The sequence below is a fragment of the Periophthalmus magnuspinnatus genome, chromosome 8 (assembly GCF_009829125.3).
Source record: "Periophthalmus magnuspinnatus isolate fPerMag1 chromosome 8, fPerMag1.2.pri, whole genome shotgun sequence".
Classification (NCBI taxonomy): Eukaryota; Metazoa; Chordata; class Actinopteri; order Gobiiformes; family Gobiidae; genus Periophthalmus; species Periophthalmus magnuspinnatus.
In genome coordinates this window covers 1,002,409-1,025,622 of record NC_047133.1, presented here as the reverse complement: position 1 = coordinate 1,025,622, position 23,214 = coordinate 1,002,409, and the positions used below count along the sequence as shown (strand labels likewise).

Sequence of the window (23,214 nt, the reverse complement as noted above, 5' to 3'; positions counted from 1 at the left end):
ACTGCTCCAAATGATTATAACAGAGTTTCAAACCATGTTATTGTTGTAAAGAACTTTATTTAGCACATTACTGAAATCAAAAGCTATTTCAATCCAAACATCTGAGCAGGTGACATTTGAACAGAGGAGCCTCATTTAGGAGCTTCACGGTTCTTACATCCATTGAACTTGTGAGTTTGTGGAGAGTTTCTGCTTGAGTTTCTTTGCAGAATGTGAGAATATCCTCCCAGAGCTGCTGTTTGGATGTGAACTCTTTCACTTGAGGAGGCTCCAAAGGTCCTCAGTAGGGTTGAGGTCAGGGGAGGATGGGGGCCGTGGGTTTCTCTTCTGTTTCGCCCAGAGCAGCAGACGCACTCGCAGAATGACATGGTGCATTGTTGCATAAAGATAATTTTGCTACAGAAAGCACGGTTCTTCTTTTTTATACCATGGAAGAACTTGGTCAGTCAGAAACTCCACATACTTCACAGAGCTCATTTTCTCAGGGACCCTAAAGGACCAACCAACCCTAAAGGACCAACCAACCATCCACCAACCATCCACCAACCACCCACCGCTCCATCCATCTGGACCATCCAGTGAACAGGACAGTTTGTAAATGAGTCTTCGTGTATTTCTGGGCCCTCTGGGGCCATTTGGTTGAGTGTGGCCCAATAGCAGGTTTATGCATAAATGTCTCTGGAGGATCCTACACCTTGATGTTCGTGTGACTCCAGAGGCTCCAGCAACTTTGTAATGGCATTTTAACAGCTGCTCTCTTAATCCCATGTATTTGTCTGGCAGAAACCTTCCTCATTGTGTCTTTATCTGCACAAATCTGTGTCTGAATCAGCTACAAATCTCTTAATTATACGATAATCATGCTTAGGTTTTTGAGAAATATCTAAGGTTTTCATATCTTGTCCAAGGTTTTCAACTATTCCACATTTTTGGCACAAGAGAGATCTTTTTCTTTCCCATATTGAAAATGCTGGTCTGCTTAATAATGTGGAACGTCCTTTACTTGGACTTATCTGACAAACTAATGGGCCCAGGGGTCTGAGATTTCACTGACCCAAAAAGCCTGAGACACAATATCATCCACTCCAAACACAGCGCGAGGAGCAGTCGGAGTGTTCACCTACGACCTCTACAATAACTCCAGCGGGCAGTGCGTGGGCAGAATGGCAGTAATGTACAAAGTGCCATTTAACCTCAATATGAAGCAGAACGCGTGTGCACTGAGAGTCGTAGATGTGAGCACAGAGTGTGACAAACACCTTTTCCGACGGATGTCCAAAGGCACTGACCAGGACTTCAGCAGAGAGAAAGCTAAAGGGCCCAGCCTCACCCACAGCGGCGACTTTGTGACCATCAGGGCCAACATGTCCGACTGTTACACGCCCACCATCAAGATCCAAGTCAGTGAAAATTAAGCTCCTCATCACTTATGAAAATGAACACATATAAATAACTTTGACCAGTATACCGCAGTGGAAAACTTTGAATAAAAGAAAATAAAAAGTATTACAATGTTGTTTGACTCTTTGACTGTTCAGTAAATCAATTCAACATTTTCATATTAAATAACTGAACCCTACATTCCAAGACAAATATGTGCCAGTAAGTGTGAAAATAGAAATGTTTATAACACAAACCATCCAGATGCAGTAAACATAAATCATTTTAATCAGTTAAACCTCGTAAAACCATCTCCTGTCACATTAACCTGGGACCACAGGACACAGACCGACTTACATTGTCTTTTTACAAACTGAACTGTCATCCAATAGTTACAACCGACTTAGAGAAACGCAACAGTCAAATCCTACTGTCGTTCACTTTCTTGGAATTCAAATAATGATAAATCAACAATGACAAACAATTTTTAAACAGCACAAAAATAAAAAAACAAAAAAGATATGCCTTTAAATATGGTACAGTGCTACTCTTGGGCTTGCTTCTGTTTAAGGCGAGTCTTCAGAGCCAAAAGGTCAATGTAGAGGATCTGGTTTAGTACGGCTGAGGCACAGAGCAGTCCCCCGTGAAGAGCCCCCGCCATCCCGTTACAGAACACGTCCTGACCTAAACACGGGCGGGTTAATACTCGCGCAGCAGAACCATGACATTCTCTGAGGCCGTGTCCTCACCTGTCAGGTAGAGGCCCTCCACTGGGGTCTGCGGTCGTGTCCTGGCCACAGCGTCCGGGGTGAAGCGGTCCAAGTTGTGCTCTGCTCCGTACATCTCGCCTCTCGGTGCGCCCAGGTAGTGCACGTTAGTGAGCGGGGTAGCAGCATCCACCATCACCACCTACACAAAAGAAGCATTACATCAGCGTATAGACAACAACTTTTTAATCAATTATGACCCACACAATGTGCATCTTAGTTAAACTTTGCAGGAATGTAACATGTGATCACAAATAAAATCAAGAGCATTATATTTAATAAGCCACTGGAAACACACACCTTGTCTCTCAACTGAGGAAAGACGGATAATGCCCAGTCCAGCAGCTCCTGGGCCATGCTGTTTTTCAGATCCTGGTAGTCCTGCCCTCTTCGACCCAGCTTAGTGTCTTTCCACTCTTCAAACCACTCATAGCGGGCCATGGTCAACAGCGTCATGCAGGACTTTCCTATGAAAAAAGACCCACAGAAATCAAGGCAGTTGGTCCAAAGACGTGCATCAGTTTGTCGGGGGTACCAGGATGTCGCATGTCGGCCGTAGGATCTTTGGCAGAAGGGAATGTGATAAACATCATCGGAATGTTGCCCAGCACCTCTTCCCGGCTCAAAGAGGAATACCTTTCCATCCTGCCAGTACCAGAAAAAGGATGTAAAGACATGTTCAACCTGTTTTAAGGTCACATAAGAGTTTACTGAAATTCCATTCATACATTACTGCATAGTCTCAAAACATATCTGCACTGAAAATGAACCGTACCAGCAAAGCAAATGATAATGTGCAACATACACTGTCTGGGCAAAAAAAAAGTCACCAAAATAAAAAAAAGGTCCCACACTCCAATATTTGGTTGTTCCTTTAACTTTGATTATGTTTCAGTTCTGCAGTTCTTCATCGTCACAGATTTATTTCCATCCAGTTGTTGCTTTAATGTTTCTCCTGTTTCATTGATGATGGTCGAGTCTGACGCTGCTCAAAGCTTCTCCAGCACAAAGATTCTCACTGGGGTTAAGGTCTGGACTCTGTGGTGGACGATCCATGTGTGAAAATGACGTCTCTGCTCCTGATCCACTCTGTCACAGTTTGAGCCCAATGAATCGTGGCATTTTCATCTTGGAATATGCCCAAAAATCCACTGATGGAATAACCTGGTCATTCAGTATATTCAGGTGTCAGCTGACCTCACTCTGCTGAACCTAGACCGGACCAACTGCAGCAACCCCAGATACACTGCCCCACAGGGTTGAAACAGCCCAAAAGCATGATGTTTCCACCCCTCCTCCACCTCATTCTTTGAGCACAGACTGTTGCTGAACCTCGACCGGACCAACTGCAGGAGGAGACGACCTGTTTGCTTCGTTAAATCCAGGTGGAGACTTTTTTTTTGTCCAGGCAGTGTAGCTATGGCGCACTACATTTTGAGCAGTGGTACAATGGAGACATTTTAATCACTGCGTCTTGTTGATTTGTTATATTATATTATTATTTAATTATATTACGTAGGCACAAGCTCACAGTTCGTCCAGATTGTTGTCTTTGTACATCCAAAAGTTGGTGGACACAATCCCCAGCTCTTCTTTTGTTCCGTCCAAACCAACAAAGACCAAAAAGGATCCCATTCCATGTCGCACCATTCCCAGCAATGACTTAATCTCTACATATACAAAAAAAATATTAATTCAACTCTATTAAATGTATTTTTGTGCAGCTCCAAATCACGACATCAAGATATTAATAACATAAAGACTTTTAAACAAGCAAACCACAGTGGTGCACCTGGTTTCTCTTGTATGTGCTGAGGCAAAAACTTCTGAAACGTGTTAAAGATTCCTGCGTTGGAAATGACAACAGGCGCGTGGACTTCTATCTCCTCTTTGCCTTTGAGCACGGTCACCCCTGCAGCAGAAAACGTTTTATGAACCATGAAGATCTCACAGGAAGTTGTGATAAATGCAACTGAAAAAAAAGTCAAATGTAAACGTACCATAGGTCTTTCCTTGGTTGTTGATGAGGATGCGTTGCACAGGAGCTCTGACCAGCACAGCTCCCCCTGACCTCTGAATCACAGGAATAATGTTGAACGCAAACTCGCTGGCGCCCCCTCGTGGATAGTATGCCCCACGCTTGTAGTGATGAAGCAGGAGAGCGTTGATGAGAAAACTGGACTCTTTCGGAGGGACGCCTACAAAGAGAGTCAGAGTTTTAGACGCACATCCAGCTGTTTGCGTAAAGTGTTAGTGTTTTTTTGTACGTCACCGTAGAAAAGATACGCTGAGAGGGCCTGTAAGTCCTTGTTTTGCGTGATTTGCGACATCAGCTCTGAGTGGTTGGTCGTAGCGAGACGAAACACAGTCGAAATGCGATCGAGGAGGCCAGTTCGAACCAGGAACTTCACCAACCAGTATGGAATGATTTTTAGTATGGCAATTAAAGGTGTTCTTTTTGAGGCTAACTGCAAGAAAAAGGGAAAGAAAAAGTAATTGTAGAAGCATGAAAAAGAAGTATGATGGCCCTAGAACTGACCCTTGTGGTATCCCATATTGTTGTAGTATAAACTGAAGTAGCTGAAAGTTCAAATTATTCTATAACACACATAATAAGTCATGTTTACACTGTTGTTCTGATGCTGCTGTATATATTTTCTACCTTTAAGTATTTTATTTGAGTTTTAAGCATATCTTTTTTTTACTTCGTGCATGCCCTTATTTGTATTTGTATTTATTCAGTGGGTTTTATGTTTTATGTTGCACTTAATATCAAAATAAGTTAAAAGGATTCTGATTCTGATCTATCCAAATTAAAGTATCTCATTGCATCATTTCCTCATCATCATTTCCATCAGTTGTCGTGATCTTCGACCGAACCTTCATCAGCCTCATGAACTCGTCAATCGCCTTCTCCTCTCCAGGGAACTGTTTCTTCAGACTCGCTGCCATCTCTGTTTTTCCAGCGTGGATATGATATTCTCTACAATAACAGATCAAATTATGACGCCACGTATTTGCATGTTATTATTTACAGGAAAGTTGTCATTTCTAATTCAATCAAACCACAGAGATCAAACAGTTGACAAGGATTTTTTTTATCAGTAACACTTTTTTTCCACGATATACACCATCTGGCAAAAAATAAATAAATCTTGTGACGTTGCAGAAGTGAAACTGAAACAATGCTGCGGCGAATGTGAGACGTAATCAAAGCTAAAAGAACAACCAAATATTGAATTTTTTTGGTGGCGACTTTTTTTTTGGCCAGACATTGTATGTTTTGACTTTGATGCCTACTTTTTACTTTTTTAACTCTGACATAAAACACATGTACTCGTCTTATTCTGGCCGTAGTTCTCCTCTGTCCAAGTTGACATTCAGCTCGGTATCAAGAAAACTCTGCTCTCGACACACCGTTTTACCAAAAAAGACTCAAAACAGGTATTAGACTTTCCTTTACTCTACACCTGCCTCCATCAGGTCTCCTCTGCACCATCTCCCCCTCAAACCTGCCTTTTTATTAACAGCTCAACATTCCTCCACTATTTTCTTATCTGTCAGAACAACATCCCAGTCTCCTCCCACATTCACACGGCCTTTCTGTTATTTAAGTTTATCCACCTGTTCAACCTTCAACTTTTCAACTTAGTCCAATCACTTTACGACTTAATTATACAGACGTGTAGTTCTCCATCACACCTGGTTCGTCTCCAAACACAATATAAACTCACACTTCATCAACGATAAAAGTAAAAGCATCGTTTCATTCTCACTCAGTCTTACATTTGTGTCATTTTAAGTCTTTTTTCCGTGTGGTGGTTTTACCTGCGCTGCTCAGCCTGACCCAGGATCAGTGTGTCAAAATGCTCCTCTAAACGCTGGAACTGCAGCTGCCCATCTGTGATCTGGTCTAGCGCCACCTTCAGGAGGCTGTTCTGGTGGAGCTGGCCCAGGTAATGGATTCCTGCGGTTAAAATCCAATCCACTTTATTTATATAGTACATGTCACAAACAAACACAAACACAAATATATTATAAAAAAAAACAACAACTAATTAAGTAAATCAACATTTAGACTAAAATAAAATAGCAAAATTAAAATAATAAATATGTAAATAAAAGCAATAAAACAATTACCAATAAAAAAACAATAAAATCTAATAAAACAAGCAAATAAAATCAATAGGAACAAATTAATAAAAGACGACAGAAAAAAAGGAAAATTTAAACAAAAATGTGGCAAAACTAACTCTTAACTAAATGTGCTTGAAATTGCGACTCGTTTGCGACTCGTTTGCGACTCGTTTGCGACTCGTTTGCGACTCGTTTGCGACTCGTTTGCGACTCGTTTGCGACTCGTTTCTTACCTACATCAAACTCAAAGCCCTTGTTCTCAAAGGTGTGGGTGCAGCCTCCAGCCTGGTCGTGCTGCTCCAGAACCACCACCCTTTTCCCGGCTTTGGCCAGAAGAGCAGCGGCGGTCAGGCCCCCCACGCCGCTGCCGATCACCACGGCGTCCAACGAGAGCGGCACCCGGTCCACACGAAAACCTGAGGGGAAAAGCGACACATTTCTGTAAAAAGTTCTTATTTCTAGTTCAGTTCTAGTAGCACGTTCAGTTTTATAAGAGCAGCTCTAATCCAGACTGTGTGACATTTGTATCACAGACACGTTTCCTTTGGTACGACTTCTGTTCTCTGGGAAAATGTATCTAAAATACACCTCCAAAAAAAAGTCCTCTCCTCCTGCAGTTGGTCCGGTCTATGTTCAGCAGAGTGAGGTCAGCTGGGAGAGAGAGAGAGAAAGCAGAGAAAGAGAGAGACAGGGAGAAACAGAGGCAGGGAGAGAGATGTACAGAGAGAGAGAGAAATGGGAGCAGAGAGAGAGAGGGAAAGAGAGAAGGAGAGAGGGAGGCAGAGAGAGAAAGAGAAGAAGGGAGGCTGAGGGAGAGAGGGAGAGAGAAAGAGAGAGAGAGAGGGAGAAACAGAGGCAGGGAGAGAGGTGCACAGAGAGAGAGAGGAAGAGATAGAGGGAGAGAGAGAGAAATGGAAGCAGAGAGGGAGAGAGAGGGAGGCAGAGCAAGAGAGAGACAGACAGAGAGAGAGATGCACAGGGAGAGAGAGAGAGAGAGAGAGAGAGGGGGGGGGGGGGGGAGAGAGACAGAGACGTCATTTTCACACATGGATCGTCCACCACAGAGTCCAGACCTTAACCCCAGTGAGAATCTTTGTGCTGAAGCTTTGAGCAGCGTCAGACTCGACCATCATCAATGAAACAGGAGAAACATTAAAGCAACAACTGGATGGAAATAAATCTGTGACGATGAAGAAGCGAAATCGAAACAATTAAGGCGGAACAACCAAATATTTAAAGTGTATGGACTTTTTTTTTTTTTTTTTTTGGCCGGGGCAGTGTAATTAAATATAATAATTGTAACAAGCAGTGTTACATAATGAATAATTATTAATAATGATAATAAACAATAATAAACAAAACAGACATTGAACAATAAAACAGAAGCAAATAATAAAACATGTTCAACGCTCAATAGAGAAACAAATGACTGTGTTTTGGATCATATCAAAGCAAACGGAGCAAGTATATATTTTATTTTCATTATTAGTGTTGTTATATATAAAAACAAAGCTGACATCCAATGAAAACATCTTAATGTCTCAGATCATCACAGAATAAACCGTACTCACCCCTCTTAAGCCGCTCGTCCCTCTGCTTGCCGTCGATGACCAGAGCTCCTGGGGGCCTCACACATTTCTCACTAAAGACTTTATAACGTCGCCCAGTGGTCAAGAAGAAGAGGACCACTCCAGCGAGAAGAACGCAGCTCAGAACACCCAGGACCCACCACCACATCCTCAGCCTCCAGGAGCCAAACAGACTGAGATGGAAACACAAACGCTCCGCTGCTCCAACTCAACGGTGCATAACATTTGAAATAATGACGTTTATTGAATGATGACATCTGGGAAAGTCGCCAGTGAAACCAGAACATTCTCCACACCACAGACATAAGACTGGCCAAGAGAAAAGTACTTCTTATTCAATCTTTAAAAACTGTTCAGCCACATTTGCTGCTTGTTACAGAAAAGCTTTGGGCAAAACGACATGAACAGATCATTTTCACTGTATAAAAGAAAAAAATCACCCTCTGTTAACAGGATAACTATGATAAAACTGCAGCTTTCCATATAATTCAGCGAGGTCATGAGTGGACCTCAGACTGGGGTTTCAACGGTTATTAAACCTTTTCAAATAGACCCTTTTACTCAAGAACCAAGACTGACCAGAGCCCTGTCCTTGACCTTTATATTTGGGCTATACAACATCCAAAAATCACCCTCTGTTAACAGGATAACTCTGGTAAAAATGTGTGGATCTCATTGTTTTTTCGACGGTTATTTAACCTTTTCAAATAGATCCTTTTTACCCAAAGAAGAACCAAGAATGACCAGTGTCTCTTGTCTTTAGAAAAACCCTGTCCTTCACCTTATCTTTGGGCTAAACGACATGAACAGATCATTTTCACAGAACAAAATAAATAAAATCCCTCTGTTAACAGGATAACTATGATAAAACTGCGTGTTTTGAGTGGAATGAATTTCGACGGTTATTAAAACTTTTCAGATAGACCCAGGCCAGTTTCATCCGTCCATGTTCTTCCTCTTATCCGGGGTCTGAGCAGGGACTCCCAGACTTCCCTCACCCCAGACACGTCCTCCAGCTCCTCCGGTGGGACCCCAGGGCGTTCCCAGACCAGCCCAGAGACACAGTCCCTCCAGTGTGTCCTGAGTTTTTTCCTCCTCCCGTTGTGACACGCCCGAAACACCTCCCCACATATATAAATAAATAAATAAAACAAAAAATATATAAATAAATTAAAAAAACTATAAATAAAACAATAAATAAATAAACTATAAATAAAATAAATAAATAAAACAATCAATAAAACAATAAATAAAACAAATAAATAAAACAAATAAATAAAACAATAAATAAAACAATAAATAAATAAAACAATCAATAAAACAATAAATAAATAAAACAATAAATAAAAAATAAATAAATAAAACAATAAATAAAACAATAAATAAATAAATAAAACTATAAATAAAACAATAAATAAATAAAACAATAAATAAATAAATAGTCACCATCATCACCACCATATATACATAAATATTGCACAAATAATAAAAGTTAATTGCTCATTTATTACACAAGAAAAGCGTTAACAAAGTCAGCCGCTCCAAACAAGTCGACGTTCCTGCTCGGAGTCGACTTTTTAAACAAAGTAGTAGCTCGTGGCAGCCGACACCAGGACATACAAATACAACGTTTAAATCGAAATACAAAACCTCAACACTTAAACCGAGTATCGTCAATAGTGTGAATGTTTTCTGCTGCATATTATTACGTTTATAGTGAGTTTGTAGTACGTCATCGAGGAAGGACATCGTTTATTGCATTTATGAGAATAGCAGATAAAGACACAGTCGGGATATTTGGAATGTATCTGAGAGAAGCTGCCAGGAAACCCACCACCAGATACGTCCGTTTATTCTACATAAAATACTGTGCGTCCAAGTATCGTTAGCTGCCACAAAATAAGAATTCCCACCACTAACTCTGCAGTGTTGGCACAGATGAGCGTCAGCGATGAGCGATGGTCGAGTTAGAGCAAAGCGCACGGAAAACACGGTTTAGCAAATGCTCTTTTTTTAAAAACGTAGTCGCCTCTTTCCTCCGGTGTGCTTCACGTATGTGCACCGTCGACATGCAAATACTAGCAGACAGTCATGCCCATTCACAAGTGATATATGTCTGAAAATGTCTTTATAACGAATGAATGTTCTACAGTAAGTGCTGCCGATTTAAGACGGCTGCTCCGGCGAACGTACGAGGAAACGTCTCATACCGAATATACGAGCGTCTGGAATATACTTCGATCTACATGCTATCTACAGCGATTTACAACGGAGAACTTATAACAAAATATTTAGCTTATAACAAACAAACAGTGTGCAAAGTGTGAGTTATGTGTGTGTCTGAGATGTGACTTTTATTTACACACTGGCACTTCCATGTTCGCTTTATAAAACAGGACACGTCGAGGTTATTGCTGCAGTAAATACAAATATGTCGACGATGCAAATGTAAGACTGGATGTAAACATTGACAGAGACTAAAGACAATTTGGCACCGATGACGGACATAAAATGCAAACTGGTCTTGGCGCGCAGCAGGCACCGGCGCGAAATGAACCGCCACGCCCTCGTCTGGGCCTTGTGATGTAAAACGTGTGGTTTTTATGGACATTCAGTTCATCATGTGAGAGAAAAGCACCGTGTTCAGACTTTTACACCTGCTACTGAAATCCAAATCGACTAGTGCGCTAATCTAGTCCTTGCAATGTGGAACTGCTTAATAATGTCGAAGATTGTAGGGATTGTAGAGACTTTTGTGGCTTTTTAAATCATTTTCCTCCATATTTGCCCATGAGTTCCGCCTCTTGTCTTTGTAATTCTTGTGAAATAGTAGGAAACTTGTTTGTCGTCTCGTCTCTGGATAATTTGTGCCATTTCTTAACTTTAGAAAACCCAGGTGACGGGGACCCACTGCGGGTTTTTGGACACGGTCTCCAGAGCGGCCTTGACCGTGCGGTAGGTCTCGTCCAGGTTGTCGTTGACGATGGCGAGGTCAAAGTAGTGACCGAAGGCGGCCTGGAGTTTGGCACTTTGGTCACATGTTCTGCGCAGCTCCTCATCCTGGAAAACACAGATAAAAGTGGAATAAGAGGTCAATTATGTATAGTCACATGTTTACAGAGCACTAAGGAACACTTTTCTCTTTCAGTTTCCTTTTCAATTTAAGCGTGTGGATTATGGCTCCCTCTGCTGGACAAGAGCTTTTTTTAATTTTATTTTTTATTATTCATATTTTTTATTGCATTTTAACATTTTACAGCCCTCCCACCCCTCACCCCTGGGCACCGGGTCAGCACAGGGACAGAAAAAAGTAAATATACATACACACATACATCCTGAGACGTGCATACAAATGTACATACACATGTAAAAATGAATAAATAAAATGGATAAACAAAATTTAAAAATAAATACAATCTAAATAAATAAATACATAAAATCAAAATACATACATTCATAAATAAATAAATAAAATAATAATAAATTTAAAAAATAACCGTAGCTAAGTGTGGTAAGCATAATAAGTGGTAATATTAATGGAAAGCAATAACACGGGCACAGAAGTTGAGAAAACAAAACACAAACCACACAGAGTATGCAATAGAAAAAAAAACTAAAAAAAAAACATAAATAAATAAATAATAAAAATAATAATTAAATAAATAAATAAAACAATCAATAAAACAATAAATAAATAAAACAATCAATAAAACAATAAATAAATAAATAGTGACCATCCACCCCCTCTCGTACAGTCGTCACTCATAATATTTAACAGCTCCAGGTCTGATGTTATTTATGGATGGACAGGAGCAGATTGAACCAGCACAAATAATTAAATTGCCCTGACAGATTTATAAAAGCCTGTCCTCGTGTTGTTCTAATACTAACATCTCGAACTTGATTTTAAATCTAAAGAATCGACTCAAAACTCAGCACTGATTCTGATGCTCAAATGATCATCAAAGCTCCACACAAAATAATATTTATTTATTTATTATACCGTGTGGTTTTCTGCTCGTTCTGACAAAACGCAGGATGAAACTGTGCAGAAAAGGTCAAATTTAATCCAGTTATGTGATTTATTTTCAATATTGATACTTGCTTAAATGAGTATTTAGTTTCGATACTAGTTTAGTTTTAGTTTTGCTCATAAATGCCGTTTGTTTCACTGCAGCCTTGGTCCTCCAGACACTTCTTCTTCTGTGTTTTTGTTTCTTCTTCGTGTGACCTTTGCCTTTAGTATAAATCGAGGGTTTGACCTCCGCCTCTTCTCTTTGTAAATCCAGTTTTGGGGTCAAGAGGTCAGTATCTATTGTAATCCCACGGTTAAAGTGTCATTTTGTTATTATTTGTGCCTTTATTTACATCTGTAATTATATTTTTCTTGTGTTTAAGTTGATATTGAGCTCTGATGTCGCTCTGATTTTATTTATTCCTGTGAACAGATGATAACTCTGTCCGTTTTCTTCTCTCCTGTAGTTTGGGATGGACCGATAAACAGATATTTGATCCTATTTTGCACTTTTGTGACCCAGGTTTGTCGTTTTGTCCTTTGTAAATTCAGAATTGAAAGAGTTTGGGCTGGACTGATAAACAGCGGCACATGTTGATCCTATTTTGTGCTTTTGTGAACCAGATTAAACGGCTCCTGAAGTTCCCTCTGCGTCCTGTGGCTCTTAACACATCAAACTGAACAAAAACAACACAACGCAGACGTGCACCACAGACTGTCCACAGAGCTGACACGTGAGACTGTTACATGCTTGTTTTTCTTCTTTTTTATGAATTGCTGTAAGTGTTTTTATTTTATTCTGTCTTTTTTATTCTTTATGAGTCGTGCCTCACTCTCTGACCTACGTTTCGGGCGTTTTCCTCCGTCTTACCGTGAGCGTGTTGGGCACCACGCCGGCCTCTACCGCCGACTGGTTCATGGCTTTCAGCACCTCAAACTCCGGAGCCTGGAGGAAGACCACGTACGGCAGGAACTCTGAGGTCCGCAGCACTTTGAGAGACTAGAGGAGACAAAGACAGGCTCATATCTGACGACTGAAAACCCCTCAGAGCCAAACACATGACGCCCGGCTGACTTATCCACAACTGCAGCTAATCATGTCCTGAGACGTGTGTGACGGCATCAAAAGAAATCAGTGTGTGTGGAATGCCACGACATATTTGAGCACAAAGACAAAAATAAGCCTCAAATCTAAAATCCCCAAATAAACGGCTGAATGTGGCAAAATCAGGAACTTTTTTTTGAAATATTTCAGTTGCCAGTTGGTTGATTTATTATAACTATTATCAAGTGACATTTATCATAGTTTTAGTTTTACATCAGTTGAGAGGAAGTTTGTTTAAAATAAGGGCAAAAATAAGTAGCAGTGAATTTTATCGACCTCCATTCAAAATTCAGGGACATTTTTCTGGCTTTCTGGTTGTCATTTACTTTTTATTAGTCCAGTCGTAACTATTGTGTAATCTGGAGGCACAGGCTTTGGCCGTTTTGATTCTAGTTGCAGTAAATCCATGAGAGTCTGACTGCAGAGCTCCACCCAGAGGACCCCACAGACCTCCACCAGGATGCACCTCCACCCACATGTCCCTCACCTCACCCACCAATACATCCAGGAAACAGTTGACTTTGGCGGCTGTTAGCATAGCTGCTCTCTGTTTACTTTTAGGGACTTGTGGATGTGAGTCACGTGAGGTCCTCCTGGTGGAGGTCTGTGGGCGGAGTCCTCCTGGTGGAGGTCTGTGGGCGGAGTCCTCCTGGTGGAGGTCTGTGGGCGGAGTCCTCCCTCTCATGACATTATGTCACTTCTATGTCACGTGTGTCGCCCCCAAAGACCAACCAGGAAGTTAAATTATAAACTTAAAAATAAATAAATCGACTGCATTTTTTAAATTAAATCTTAAATATTCTGTGGACTTAGTCGTCAAACCTGCCCATGTGCAGCCGTAGTTTTAACATGAGTCTGACGCTTCTCACTGATGATTTAAACAGTGACACTTTATGTTCCTGACCTGTGGGTTGGCGTCCAGGATGCACACACGTCCGGCCTCCACCACCTCGTGGATGGACTCCGTCTTGATTCCGTACAGATTTCCATCGTACTCGCCGTGTTCCAAGAAGCGGCCGTTTTTTATGTCCGCCTCCATCTTGTTTCGGCTGGTGAAGGCGTACATCCGGCTTTCACGCTCACCCTTTTTAGGCTTTCTGGACGTGTCTGGAGAGAGTTAATCACACGTTTATCAGACAAACACAGTGTGAACGTCCTGTGACTGCGCTGGGTCTGGACTTACAGGGGAGAATCGTGCCAAAGATCAGTGGGTCTCTCAGCAGAAGTTTGGTTTTCAGTCTCCGCCTCCCGACCCCCTGAGCACCAATCAGAATCAGAGTTTTCCTCTTGAACGGTGGAACTTTGGCCACTTCTTCATAAAGTAAAATCTCATGTCTGTCAAACTCTGAAAGAAGAGAAAAGGCAAAGTGTAAGTAAAGTAGAAGAAGAGCAGACACTGTATTGTTTTAATGACATAATTATATTTGTTTACCTGCGTTTTTCGTGGTCACATACATCATTTTCTTTTTCTTCTTTAATCCAACACCGGTGCACAGATTACCTGTAAGATTAGCAGAACTGTACAGCATCTGTTTGTGTCACATTCAGAAACTAAATGTTATTATTGTCGTCCAGTGTAACACCAGCAGGGGGCAGCGTCACACAACTGACACTGCCCCCTGCTGTGGCATCAGACATGAAAATAAAGTAAAACAAAACAGTGATTTCCCAAACTTCATATTTGGAAGATACGGCTTTGAAACAATAATACGACACAGGCATAAGTTCCAGTTTTTTAAGCAGCAGCAGCTTCTTATCGCTGGCTTTGTTTTTCGTTTAAAGCTCGTTCTTCTTATCGTTGTGCCCTTCATCCAGTTACATAATTTGCAGAGAATGGGATGAATGCTGGATACACCCTGCACATGTATGTACACTCTCATAGATCCTGACACGGCGGAGAATTATAATAACTGTGTTTTAGAGAGTTCTGTTTCAGAGTTAACCCAACGAACTTTACCTTTATACATCAGTTCAGTCGATGCATCACGTTAAAAACAGATCCAAACACTTTACAGACGTGATTATCAACTATCCTCTTAAAACTCAGTGATATTTTTTTGTTTTATTTTTAATTTTCCAAAGCAGCAAAGCAGATGCATTAATCATTTTACTTGAAACATCTGATGCAGTGTCTATAATGTCTATTTAAACGTAAATACTATGATTATAAATGCCTCAATAAGGATTTTAACTTCATGAACGAGGAGACTCTCAATAAAAGAATAGTTAAAATGGCTGGAATAGCAAAAATGTATGAAATTAAATCTGTCACTGGACAAAAAGTTGTAGGACTGAAGACGTTTGACTGTTTATCCAAGTCTCTTCTTCAGCTCTGGTCAGATTCCTGCTGGACACTGCCTCATATCTGTCTGAAGGAGGCGCTAACGACACTGAAACTGTAAACAGCTTTTGTCTACAGTTTCAGCCTTAATAACTCTATCCAGCCTGTAATGTTCTATTTGTTTCCTCTGTTTGCTTTGGGTCTGAGGATGGAGTTGTAGATGGGGGAGAAATTATGTCTCAGGCTCCATTTCTGTTAAAAAAGGATCGTCTTTCCTAACAAAAATCTCTTCTTTAACTCTCCTCTCAAACCATTTCTTTTCTCTGACTCAGATCTGACCCTCTCTCTCTTCTTCTTTCGTGGTTCGTGTCTTTGAGATGCAGATGAACAGCAGACTGTGTCCTGAGCTGCTCTCTCTCGTGTTGGTTCATTCTCTTATGAAGTGTCTGTTTAGTTTCTCCAGTTTAACGCTCACTCTTCACTGAATGGAGTAGACACATTACTTTGTTTGTCCCAGCAGAGAATTTTCAGACTTGGAGTGAAGAAGTTTGTCTCACTCTGAAAACTTTTAGTCCAGTTGACAGATTTAAACTTCATCTTTTGCTGTGGATCAGACCTGGATGTCTGAGGGTTTACACAGACAATAATTGGAACAGTTATTATTCTGACCGTCCTGGCTGTTACCTGCTGGTGGGAGCTCCACGTCTCTCTTGACAAACGCTTTTCTCTTCTCTTCCAGCATCTGACTCGGGATCAGTCCAGTGTTTCCTCCCTCGACGTGACGCGCCTCAAAACAAAACAAAAAACTACATCTTACATCCTAAATCACATAAATATACATAACGTTTGTTGGATTTTCTACCTGCCACCAGTTGACATCGTCCTGGTTGACGATCTGCAGGATGTCCCCCGTCTCAAACCTCAGACCGGCCTCTTTACACGGGATCAGCGCGTCGTGGGCGGGGTCATAGTCGTAGTGACATTTGAAGAACACCTAAAGGACAAAAGTGTCTCACGTCGTGTTCGTGTTTGATTGTCCGTTGCTCGCTCACCTTTTGTGGGGGGATGGCCTCGTGGTAACTCGGGAGAATCTTTAGGACCATGTTTCCGCTGGCGGCCTGAAGCTCCTCGTGCAGAACGCGGGGGTCTCGGCCCACGTCTCGACCGTTTACCTGAGGAGACAAAAAACGTTCAAGTATATTTCCTGTTTAGGTGTTTCTTAAAATGTCCTTTTGAAAGATTTATGTCTCAGCTCAGTCACAAACTCACAAACATAAAAGAAACGTCCCAAAAGTCACTGACACTTTTAAATCTTCAGTCGCTCCTTTAATTCTTAAGTTAAACTCACCAAATTTTAGCAGTAGATAAACTGAACCTTCTGAGATTTTTGGCGATATATACAGTTAGAATTGTCACTTACACTTGAACTTATCACAACTTAAACTAGAGAAAGTAAAAATGACCTAATTGACCTAAAAAGTGTCCATCATTTTGTTTTTTCTCCCTGAACAGCCTGATCCAACTCACTCTGCGTCACATTTAAATCATTTCCGGCTCATGTCTCTTATTTGATCCTCGATGTCACATTTTAAGTCGTTTATCGTCTGAGGTTTATTCACACACACCTTTTCTTTAAGATCGACCCACAGGAAGAAATCAGGACTAGTCAGGTCTGTGGAGATACTGCCCCCTGTCTGTGAAAAACACTTATTATTCCTTTAATGGCGTTTACGCTCGGGGCGTCTCTGGTGTTAAAATGTCGAATTTGACCCATGTGACTCAAAGTGCCTCTGGACAATGAGGCTCGTTCTTCGGTGTTGGATTCGCTCAGATTATTGTCAGAAGAGTCGTTCTAAAGGCTCTGGAAACATTTTAAAAAAATAGTTTGAAAGAAAAGCGTTATGAATTTTTTTAAACTGTCAGTGACTTTCATAAACATTTCAAAATCATTCTGCAACAAATTTCAACTTGGTTTTTCAGTTTTTATTTTCTTTATCTTGGAATTAGAAAACACCGTTTGTTACGCAAAAGTGCATTATTTTACATCATATTATTATTAGTTTTTAGAGACTCTTCCCACTCACTGAGAATAATCAGTTTTTTTTCTTTGTTTTCAGAATACTTTTCCTGATCTTGAAATATGGGCTTGAAACAGACACAAAGTGATGATGGACTGATATAAAAACACCAAACATCTCATCCTTAAAACCAAAAACCTCTTTGATGATGTCTCCGACGTGCAGCAGGCCCTGCTGGTCGACCATTCCTCCGTGCAGAATCCGAGCTATGACCAGTTCTCCGTTTTCTACTTTAAATGTTACTCCCTGAAAAAGAAAAGCAAATAGAAAATCAAACAAAAACAGCAACAACATAAACATCTTTAAAAAGTGTCCGTACCAAATGCTCTCCTGCCACCTTGCGGATGCCCACCATGCGCACGGCGTCTGGCGGGTGGTGGTTGTGTGTGTCGCACTCGTCTTCATCCTCGTCTTCATCATCGTGGTCGACAAAGTCACAGGGGCTGGGAGGCGGGCTGTCGCACGCTTGGGACGCCACGGAATCGTGCGTCTCAAGAAGGGACTGAAATACACAAGAATCTGCTTTAGACCAAAGAGCGTCCAGTGCATCAAGAGCGTTTGTGTTTTGTCTCATTTATAGTGACGCAAAATCACTTTAAAGAGCTTTTAATGGGCTTAGAATCACCTTCTTATTCATTTTTAATAATATATTTCTCCTGTTGTCAACATGTCACTGCTCAGGACGTTCCCCCTCGCCGCTTGTGCACACTGATCTTTAATTACTGCGTTACTTCTATTTAAAATGTCCAAAATACAAAATAATGATCCACAGTTTTTATAATCGCAGACTCAATCCCAGTCACTTCTACATCTAAACATTTATATTCGTGCTCTGTACCTGGAAGTGCGGCTGTGTGAGGATGTTGGACAGCTCGGCCACTGTGTCCGAGTGGCTCTTGAACGGGTCCAGGTCTCGGAGAATCTCCTGGAGCAGCTCCACGTTGTTCTCTCGCACCGGAGAGAGCCGTGGTGCCTTCAGGCTCTCATCCTGCTCCTGGGGAAAAAACAGACGGCAGGTGAAGAGCTGAAAGAACTGAACCCACCGTCACAGACACAGCCTCATGAAACTCATCTGTGTCAATATCAACAGGAGATTCTTTTAACTGATTTTACTTTTTTCCAGTATGACTGTACAGGCACTGGTCACTTTAGAAACAGATAAATAGTTTGAAAACAATGTCCACATTATGAAAGCACGTTTTAAAGTATAAACAAACACATATTATTAATTCCCCTTTAAACATGGTTTTCACCTTTTGAAGAAGTTGCTTTATATCAGGGATGTCCAAACTTTTTATCTAAACACAGTGTAAGTGGAGGGCCACAGCTGATCACTGCAGTGCGACTTTGAGACGGCTGTGTTTTACACAGCTTTGACTTTAATTAGGCTTGGAACATTCATTTTAAGTCTGTGTCAATATAAAATCATTGGGTTTATAGTGGTGGAATTACTAGAATTTGCAGTAAAAAGTTCTGCTCGTGGTCACTGGGCCGACTCAGCTGGAGGCCTGAGGGGCCAACACAAAGTGCTCTGAGGGCCGCATTTGGCCCCCGGGCCATAGTTTGGACTTTATGCTTTATAGAGTTCACCTCAGTGAGACATTTAGGTGTTGGAGCTGCCTCTGCTCACAGAAACGGGAATAAACAACCAGATAAAGTCCTCGCTAAGCTAATAGAGCCGTACATTTGACCAAAGAAGCGTCTGTGAGGCGACTAAACAGACAAAATGTGAACTGAGCATGTTTAGAGCTCTAAGAAGATGATTTAGGGCTGAAGTGTGAGAATGAAGCAAACACACAGCTCCAGTAAAACATGGTTCATTTAACAGAGTATGTGTTTTTAAGACGCGTAAATCTGTCTCACTGTTTTAAATTTGTACAAAATGTGTTGTGTGTTCTTGATGTGATTTGGATATTTATATAAAACCGGCTGCTGCTCACCAGAGGGTTCTCCATGATGCCTTTGAGGTAGATGAGGTCCAGGTCGTTGGCGGTGGTGGAGCTGGCCGTGCTGTCGCTCATCGCGTCCAACACCTGAGGAGCTAAAAAGACAAAGACTCAATGATCCCAAACGTCCAGAAACAAAGAGACAAAGGCTTTTGTGTTTGAGTCATTGTGAACGTGGGGGTGTTGTGATGTAATAGGAGCGGATGAAGAGTGCGCTCACCAGGCTCTGTCCTGGTGGAGGCCACAGGCATGGTACAGCTCCAGTCAATCTGAGACACAAGAAACATGGAAGAACATGTAAAGAGTCACAGAAGGTTCTCCGTGTTCTACGACATCGAGACCACGTTAAGATCGAATAAGTGGAGCAGAGGTTTTGTTTGTACTAAACTCTGACTTTTAATCACCACATAAACTGTTACATTATACTGTTCATGTGTAATATTTTTGTTCTGCTTATTTATTTTAAAACCTGCTCCTGTTTTAATGTTTTATATGGAGCGTTTTTTTGTTTTGTTTTCTGTTTGCTTTGTATTTTAAAGAGAGTGCTCTCATTGGGTTTCCCTGTATAAATAAAGATAATTTTGAGTAATAAAAATCTAAATGGAGACACATTTGTAATAAAGCTGCAGCATTTTAGAAAAAACAAACTGATTTTTGTGATACGTCTTGCGATTAGAGTTAGATTTACAGTTTTTGTTTAGATTCTGTTCAGAGCGCACGTTTCAAACACGTTCAGGCGCATTTAAGAAAAGACTGAACTTCTAAACCAACACACGGACTGAATGCATTTGAGATCGTGTTTGTGCAGATCTAAACTACAGGGTAAGCAGCTGTTTATAGTCAGATATTTTATTGTTTACATTGTTTACAGGGGCTGTTGTGTTCCCTAAATCATTTCAGTCTTTGTTCGATTGAAGTAAATTGTGAAGCCTTAACTGGAAATTCCATTGTTCCGAGGCTGAGTACTATCGTTCCGTGCCGTAATAACCATGTCTATGCTTTTCTTTTCGTGCTTCTTTTGCTCCACGACATAAACACTTCACATTTATCACAGTCTGACGTAGCAGATTTCAGGAGCTGCTTGAATTAGTGACGAAATGTTGCCGTTTAGTGACTTTTCTTTCATTCTCCATCCACAAACTTGCCAGAAATATTAAGTATTTTTACCACAGGGAAAATGCAAACGAGGGGAGGGGCACGGGGGCGTGACTAATCTATACATCGCCATGACAACCGACATGCTGCGTTGTGTTTTTCCAGGAGGAGCCAGGAGCAGAAACATGGAACTAATGGAACTATGTTTATCCAGCCGCCATGTCTCATTCTACCGGAGCTGTTTTACGGCCGTGGCGGTGCTGGCGTAGCGCTGGTGGCTGCCATGGAAACGAGCTGGTCTCCTCTGGACTATTACACAACACCGAGGCTGGAGCACAGGAGGTGACGTAAGAGAAAGGAGCAGCAGGAATTAAGGAACATGCCTGAAAATCAAGACCACCTTTAGTTAATTGGCTGCATTTTCTTTACCCAGTTGCACTTCCAGGCAGCACCCAGCCACCCCCACCTCCTGCTCTGATTTATTCCGCCCCACGTGCCCCTCCTCCTCCTCCTCCACCCTCCCCTCGTGCTCCACCATCTCCCATCTGCTCCTCTGCGCCAGAAAGGAAAGAAGCACAAAACAAATGAACGCAGGTGCAGGGACAATCACAGTGATGCAGCGGTCTGACCTGCACTTTAACGACTTAATGACACAAACGCACAAATATTTTTTAAAGATTCACAGGAGATAAACTACAAAAAAGGGCCAAATATTACGCCTCAGATGAGCTGGAGATGACACAGAGCCTGGGCTGTGTCCTGGTTGACTCACGGCTCTTATTATTTAATGTTACGTACAGGCCAGGTGTCTTAAAGCAGGTCTGATGGGGTCTTCAGGTGTTTTATGGTTTATCTCCAGATGGAAACGTGCAGATGGATGAACCTGCCCCGCGCACAGACCTGAGGGATGAGCTCTGGTGACTGGTCCTGATGAGTCTGGAAACACAAAGCATGAACATGTAAATATGAACATGTAAATATGACAAAAAAAAAAAGGAAAAATGAAATGGAACAGAGCAGTGTGAATGTGTTTTTGGACTGCGCGCTGCTCTGAGGACGCACTCGTTCAGATTCGTTCAGACTCGTTCAGACGCACCTTTGTGAGCCGTGCGTCTCCTCCAGTGCGCGCGCATCAGTGTCTCCCTCACAGCTCCATTTAGGCCCAGATAAATCCAGATCAATGTGGTTTTGCAGGTAAAAGGTTGGCTCCTGTCACATGTTCAGTGTCTTCTGTCTCTGCCTCAAACCCACGCGTCCAGCCGTGCGTGTCTCGTGCTCCTTGTTGTCTCTGTTTCTACAAATCATCAATTTTTATCAAAACAGGTTCTACTTCCGGTGCTGCCTTTCAAAATAAAACACATATCGTCCTGTTCAAACTTAAAGCAGCGAGTCTCTCAGTGTCCAACATCCACGAACAGAACCTGCTTTTGATGAAGTACAACACAAAAGAGCCAAGAGCCAAGAGCCAGGAGTCAGGAGCCAGGAGTCAGGAGCCAGGAGCCAGGAGCCAGGAGCCAGGAGCCAGGAGCCAGGAGTCAGGAGCCAGGAGCCAGGAGCCAGGAGCCAGGAGTCAGGAGCCAGGAGCCAGGAGCCAGGAGCCAGGAGCCAGGAGCCAGGAGCCAGGAGCCAGGAGTCAGGAGCCAGGAGCCAGGAGCCAGGAGTCAGGAGTCAGGAGTCAGGAGTCAGGAGCCAGGAGCCAGGAGTCAGGAGCCAGGAGTCAGGAGTCAGGAGCCAGGAGCCAGGAGTCAGGAGCCAGGAGTCAGGAGCCAGGAGCAATAAGGCAGGAGCCAGGAGTCAGGAGTCAGGAGCCAGGAGTCAGGAGCCAGGAGTCAGGAGTCAGGAGCCAGGAGTCAGGAGCCAGGAGCAATAAGGCAGGAGCCAGGAGTCAGGAGTCAGGAGCCAGGAGTCAGGAGCCAGGAGTCAGGAGTCAGGAGTCAGGAGCCAGGAGTCAGGAGTCAGGAGTCAGGAGTCAGGAGTCAGGAGCAATAAGGCAGGAGCCAGGAGTCAGGAGTCAGGAGCCAGGAGCCAGGAGTCAGGAGTCAGGAGCCAGGAGCCAGGAGTCAGGAGTCAGGAGTCAGGAGTCAGGAGCCAGGAGCCAGGAGTCAGGAGTCAGGAGCCAGGAGCCAGGAGTCAGGAGCCAGGAGCCAGGAGTCAGGAGTCAGGAGTCAGGAGCCAGGAGCCAGGAGTCAGGAGTCAGGAGTCAGGAGCCAGGAGCCAGGAGTCAGGAGTCAGGAGCCAGGAGCCAGGAGCCAGGAGTCAGGAGTCAGGAGTCAGGAGCCAGGAGTCAGGAGTCAGGAGTCAGGAGTCAGGAGTCAGGAGTCAGGAGCAATAAGGCAGGAGTCAGGAGTCAGGAGCCAGGAGCCAGGAGTCAGGAGTCAGGAGCCAGGAGCCAGGAGTCAGGAGTCAGGAGCCAGGAGCCAGGAGTCAGGAGTCAGGAGCCAGGAGCCAGGAGTCAGGAGCCAGGAGTCAGGAGCCAGGAGCCAGGAGTCAGGAGTCAGGAGCCAGGAGCCAGGTCAGAGGAGTCAACATCAACTCCTCCTCTCTTCCTCATCTCTCATCCTCACATCTCATTCTCTTTTCCTCATTGGATCTTGAGGGTTCTACTGTATCTTTGCTGTTCCTGCTCTTTTCTGGACTGGTCTGATGTTTTTCCTGGATCTGCTGGAGCCTCCTCCAGTTTGGGGGTCACTGCCCCGAGTGTCCGATGACCACGGGCTCCACTGAGGCCTTCACCTTTCAGGTCTTCTCCAGCTTTTCTTTGAGCCCCTGGTATTTTTCTAGTTTCTCATGTTCTTTTTTTCCTGATGTTCACTTGATTCTG

General features: G+C 42.6%; 2 protein-coding genes across 3 annotated transcripts; both read right to left on the bottom strand.

Moving 5' to 3' along the window:
* Nucleotides 1–1,907: 1,907 nt before the first annotated feature.
* LOC117374620 (all-trans-retinol 13,14-reductase-like) lies at nucleotides 1,908–8,021 on the bottom strand. The gene is made up of 12 exons (XM_033970796.2): nucleotides 7,856–8,021; nucleotides 6,518–6,700; nucleotides 5,976–6,114; nucleotides 5,028–5,130; nucleotides 4,420–4,615; nucleotides 4,148–4,345; nucleotides 3,940–4,059; nucleotides 3,679–3,817; nucleotides 2,683–2,792; nucleotides 2,448–2,614; nucleotides 2,130–2,289; nucleotides 1,908–2,064 (listed from the first exon to the last, which is right to left on the bottom strand). Exons 1-12 carry the CDS (start codon nucleotides 8,019–8,021, stop codon nucleotides 1,925–1,927), a joined length of 1,821 nt encoding a protein of 606 aa, XP_033826687.1. The 3' UTR covers nucleotides 1,908–1,924.
* A 1,339-nt stretch (nucleotides 8,022–9,360) lies between these two features.
* Nucleotides 9,361–21,699, bottom strand: LOC117375282 (MAGUK p55 subfamily member 2-like). 2 transcript variants are annotated; one of them, XM_055223483.1, is made up of 15 exons: nucleotides 21,490–21,699; nucleotides 21,192–21,329; nucleotides 19,519–19,567; nucleotides 19,293–19,393; nucleotides 18,191–18,346; nucleotides 17,672–17,854; nucleotides 17,491–17,598; nucleotides 16,327–16,446; nucleotides 16,137–16,268; nucleotides 15,959–16,061; nucleotides 14,426–14,494; nucleotides 14,177–14,338; nucleotides 13,898–14,100; nucleotides 12,760–12,888; nucleotides 9,361–10,933 (listed from the first exon to the last, which is right to left on the bottom strand). In XM_055223483.1, exons 3-15 carry the CDS (start codon nucleotides 19,547–19,549, stop codon nucleotides 10,757–10,759), a joined length of 1,674 nt encoding a protein of 557 aa, XP_055079458.1. In that variant the 5' UTR covers nucleotides 19,550–19,567; nucleotides 21,192–21,329; nucleotides 21,490–21,699; the 3' UTR covers nucleotides 9,361–10,756. The 2 variants fall into 2 exon arrangements, with proteins under 2 accessions (XP_055079458.1, XP_033827467.1); XM_033971576.2 differs by lacking the exon at nucleotides 21,192–21,329 and having other exon boundaries at nucleotides 21,490–21,696.
* Nucleotides 21,700–23,214: the final 1,515 nt, after the last annotated feature.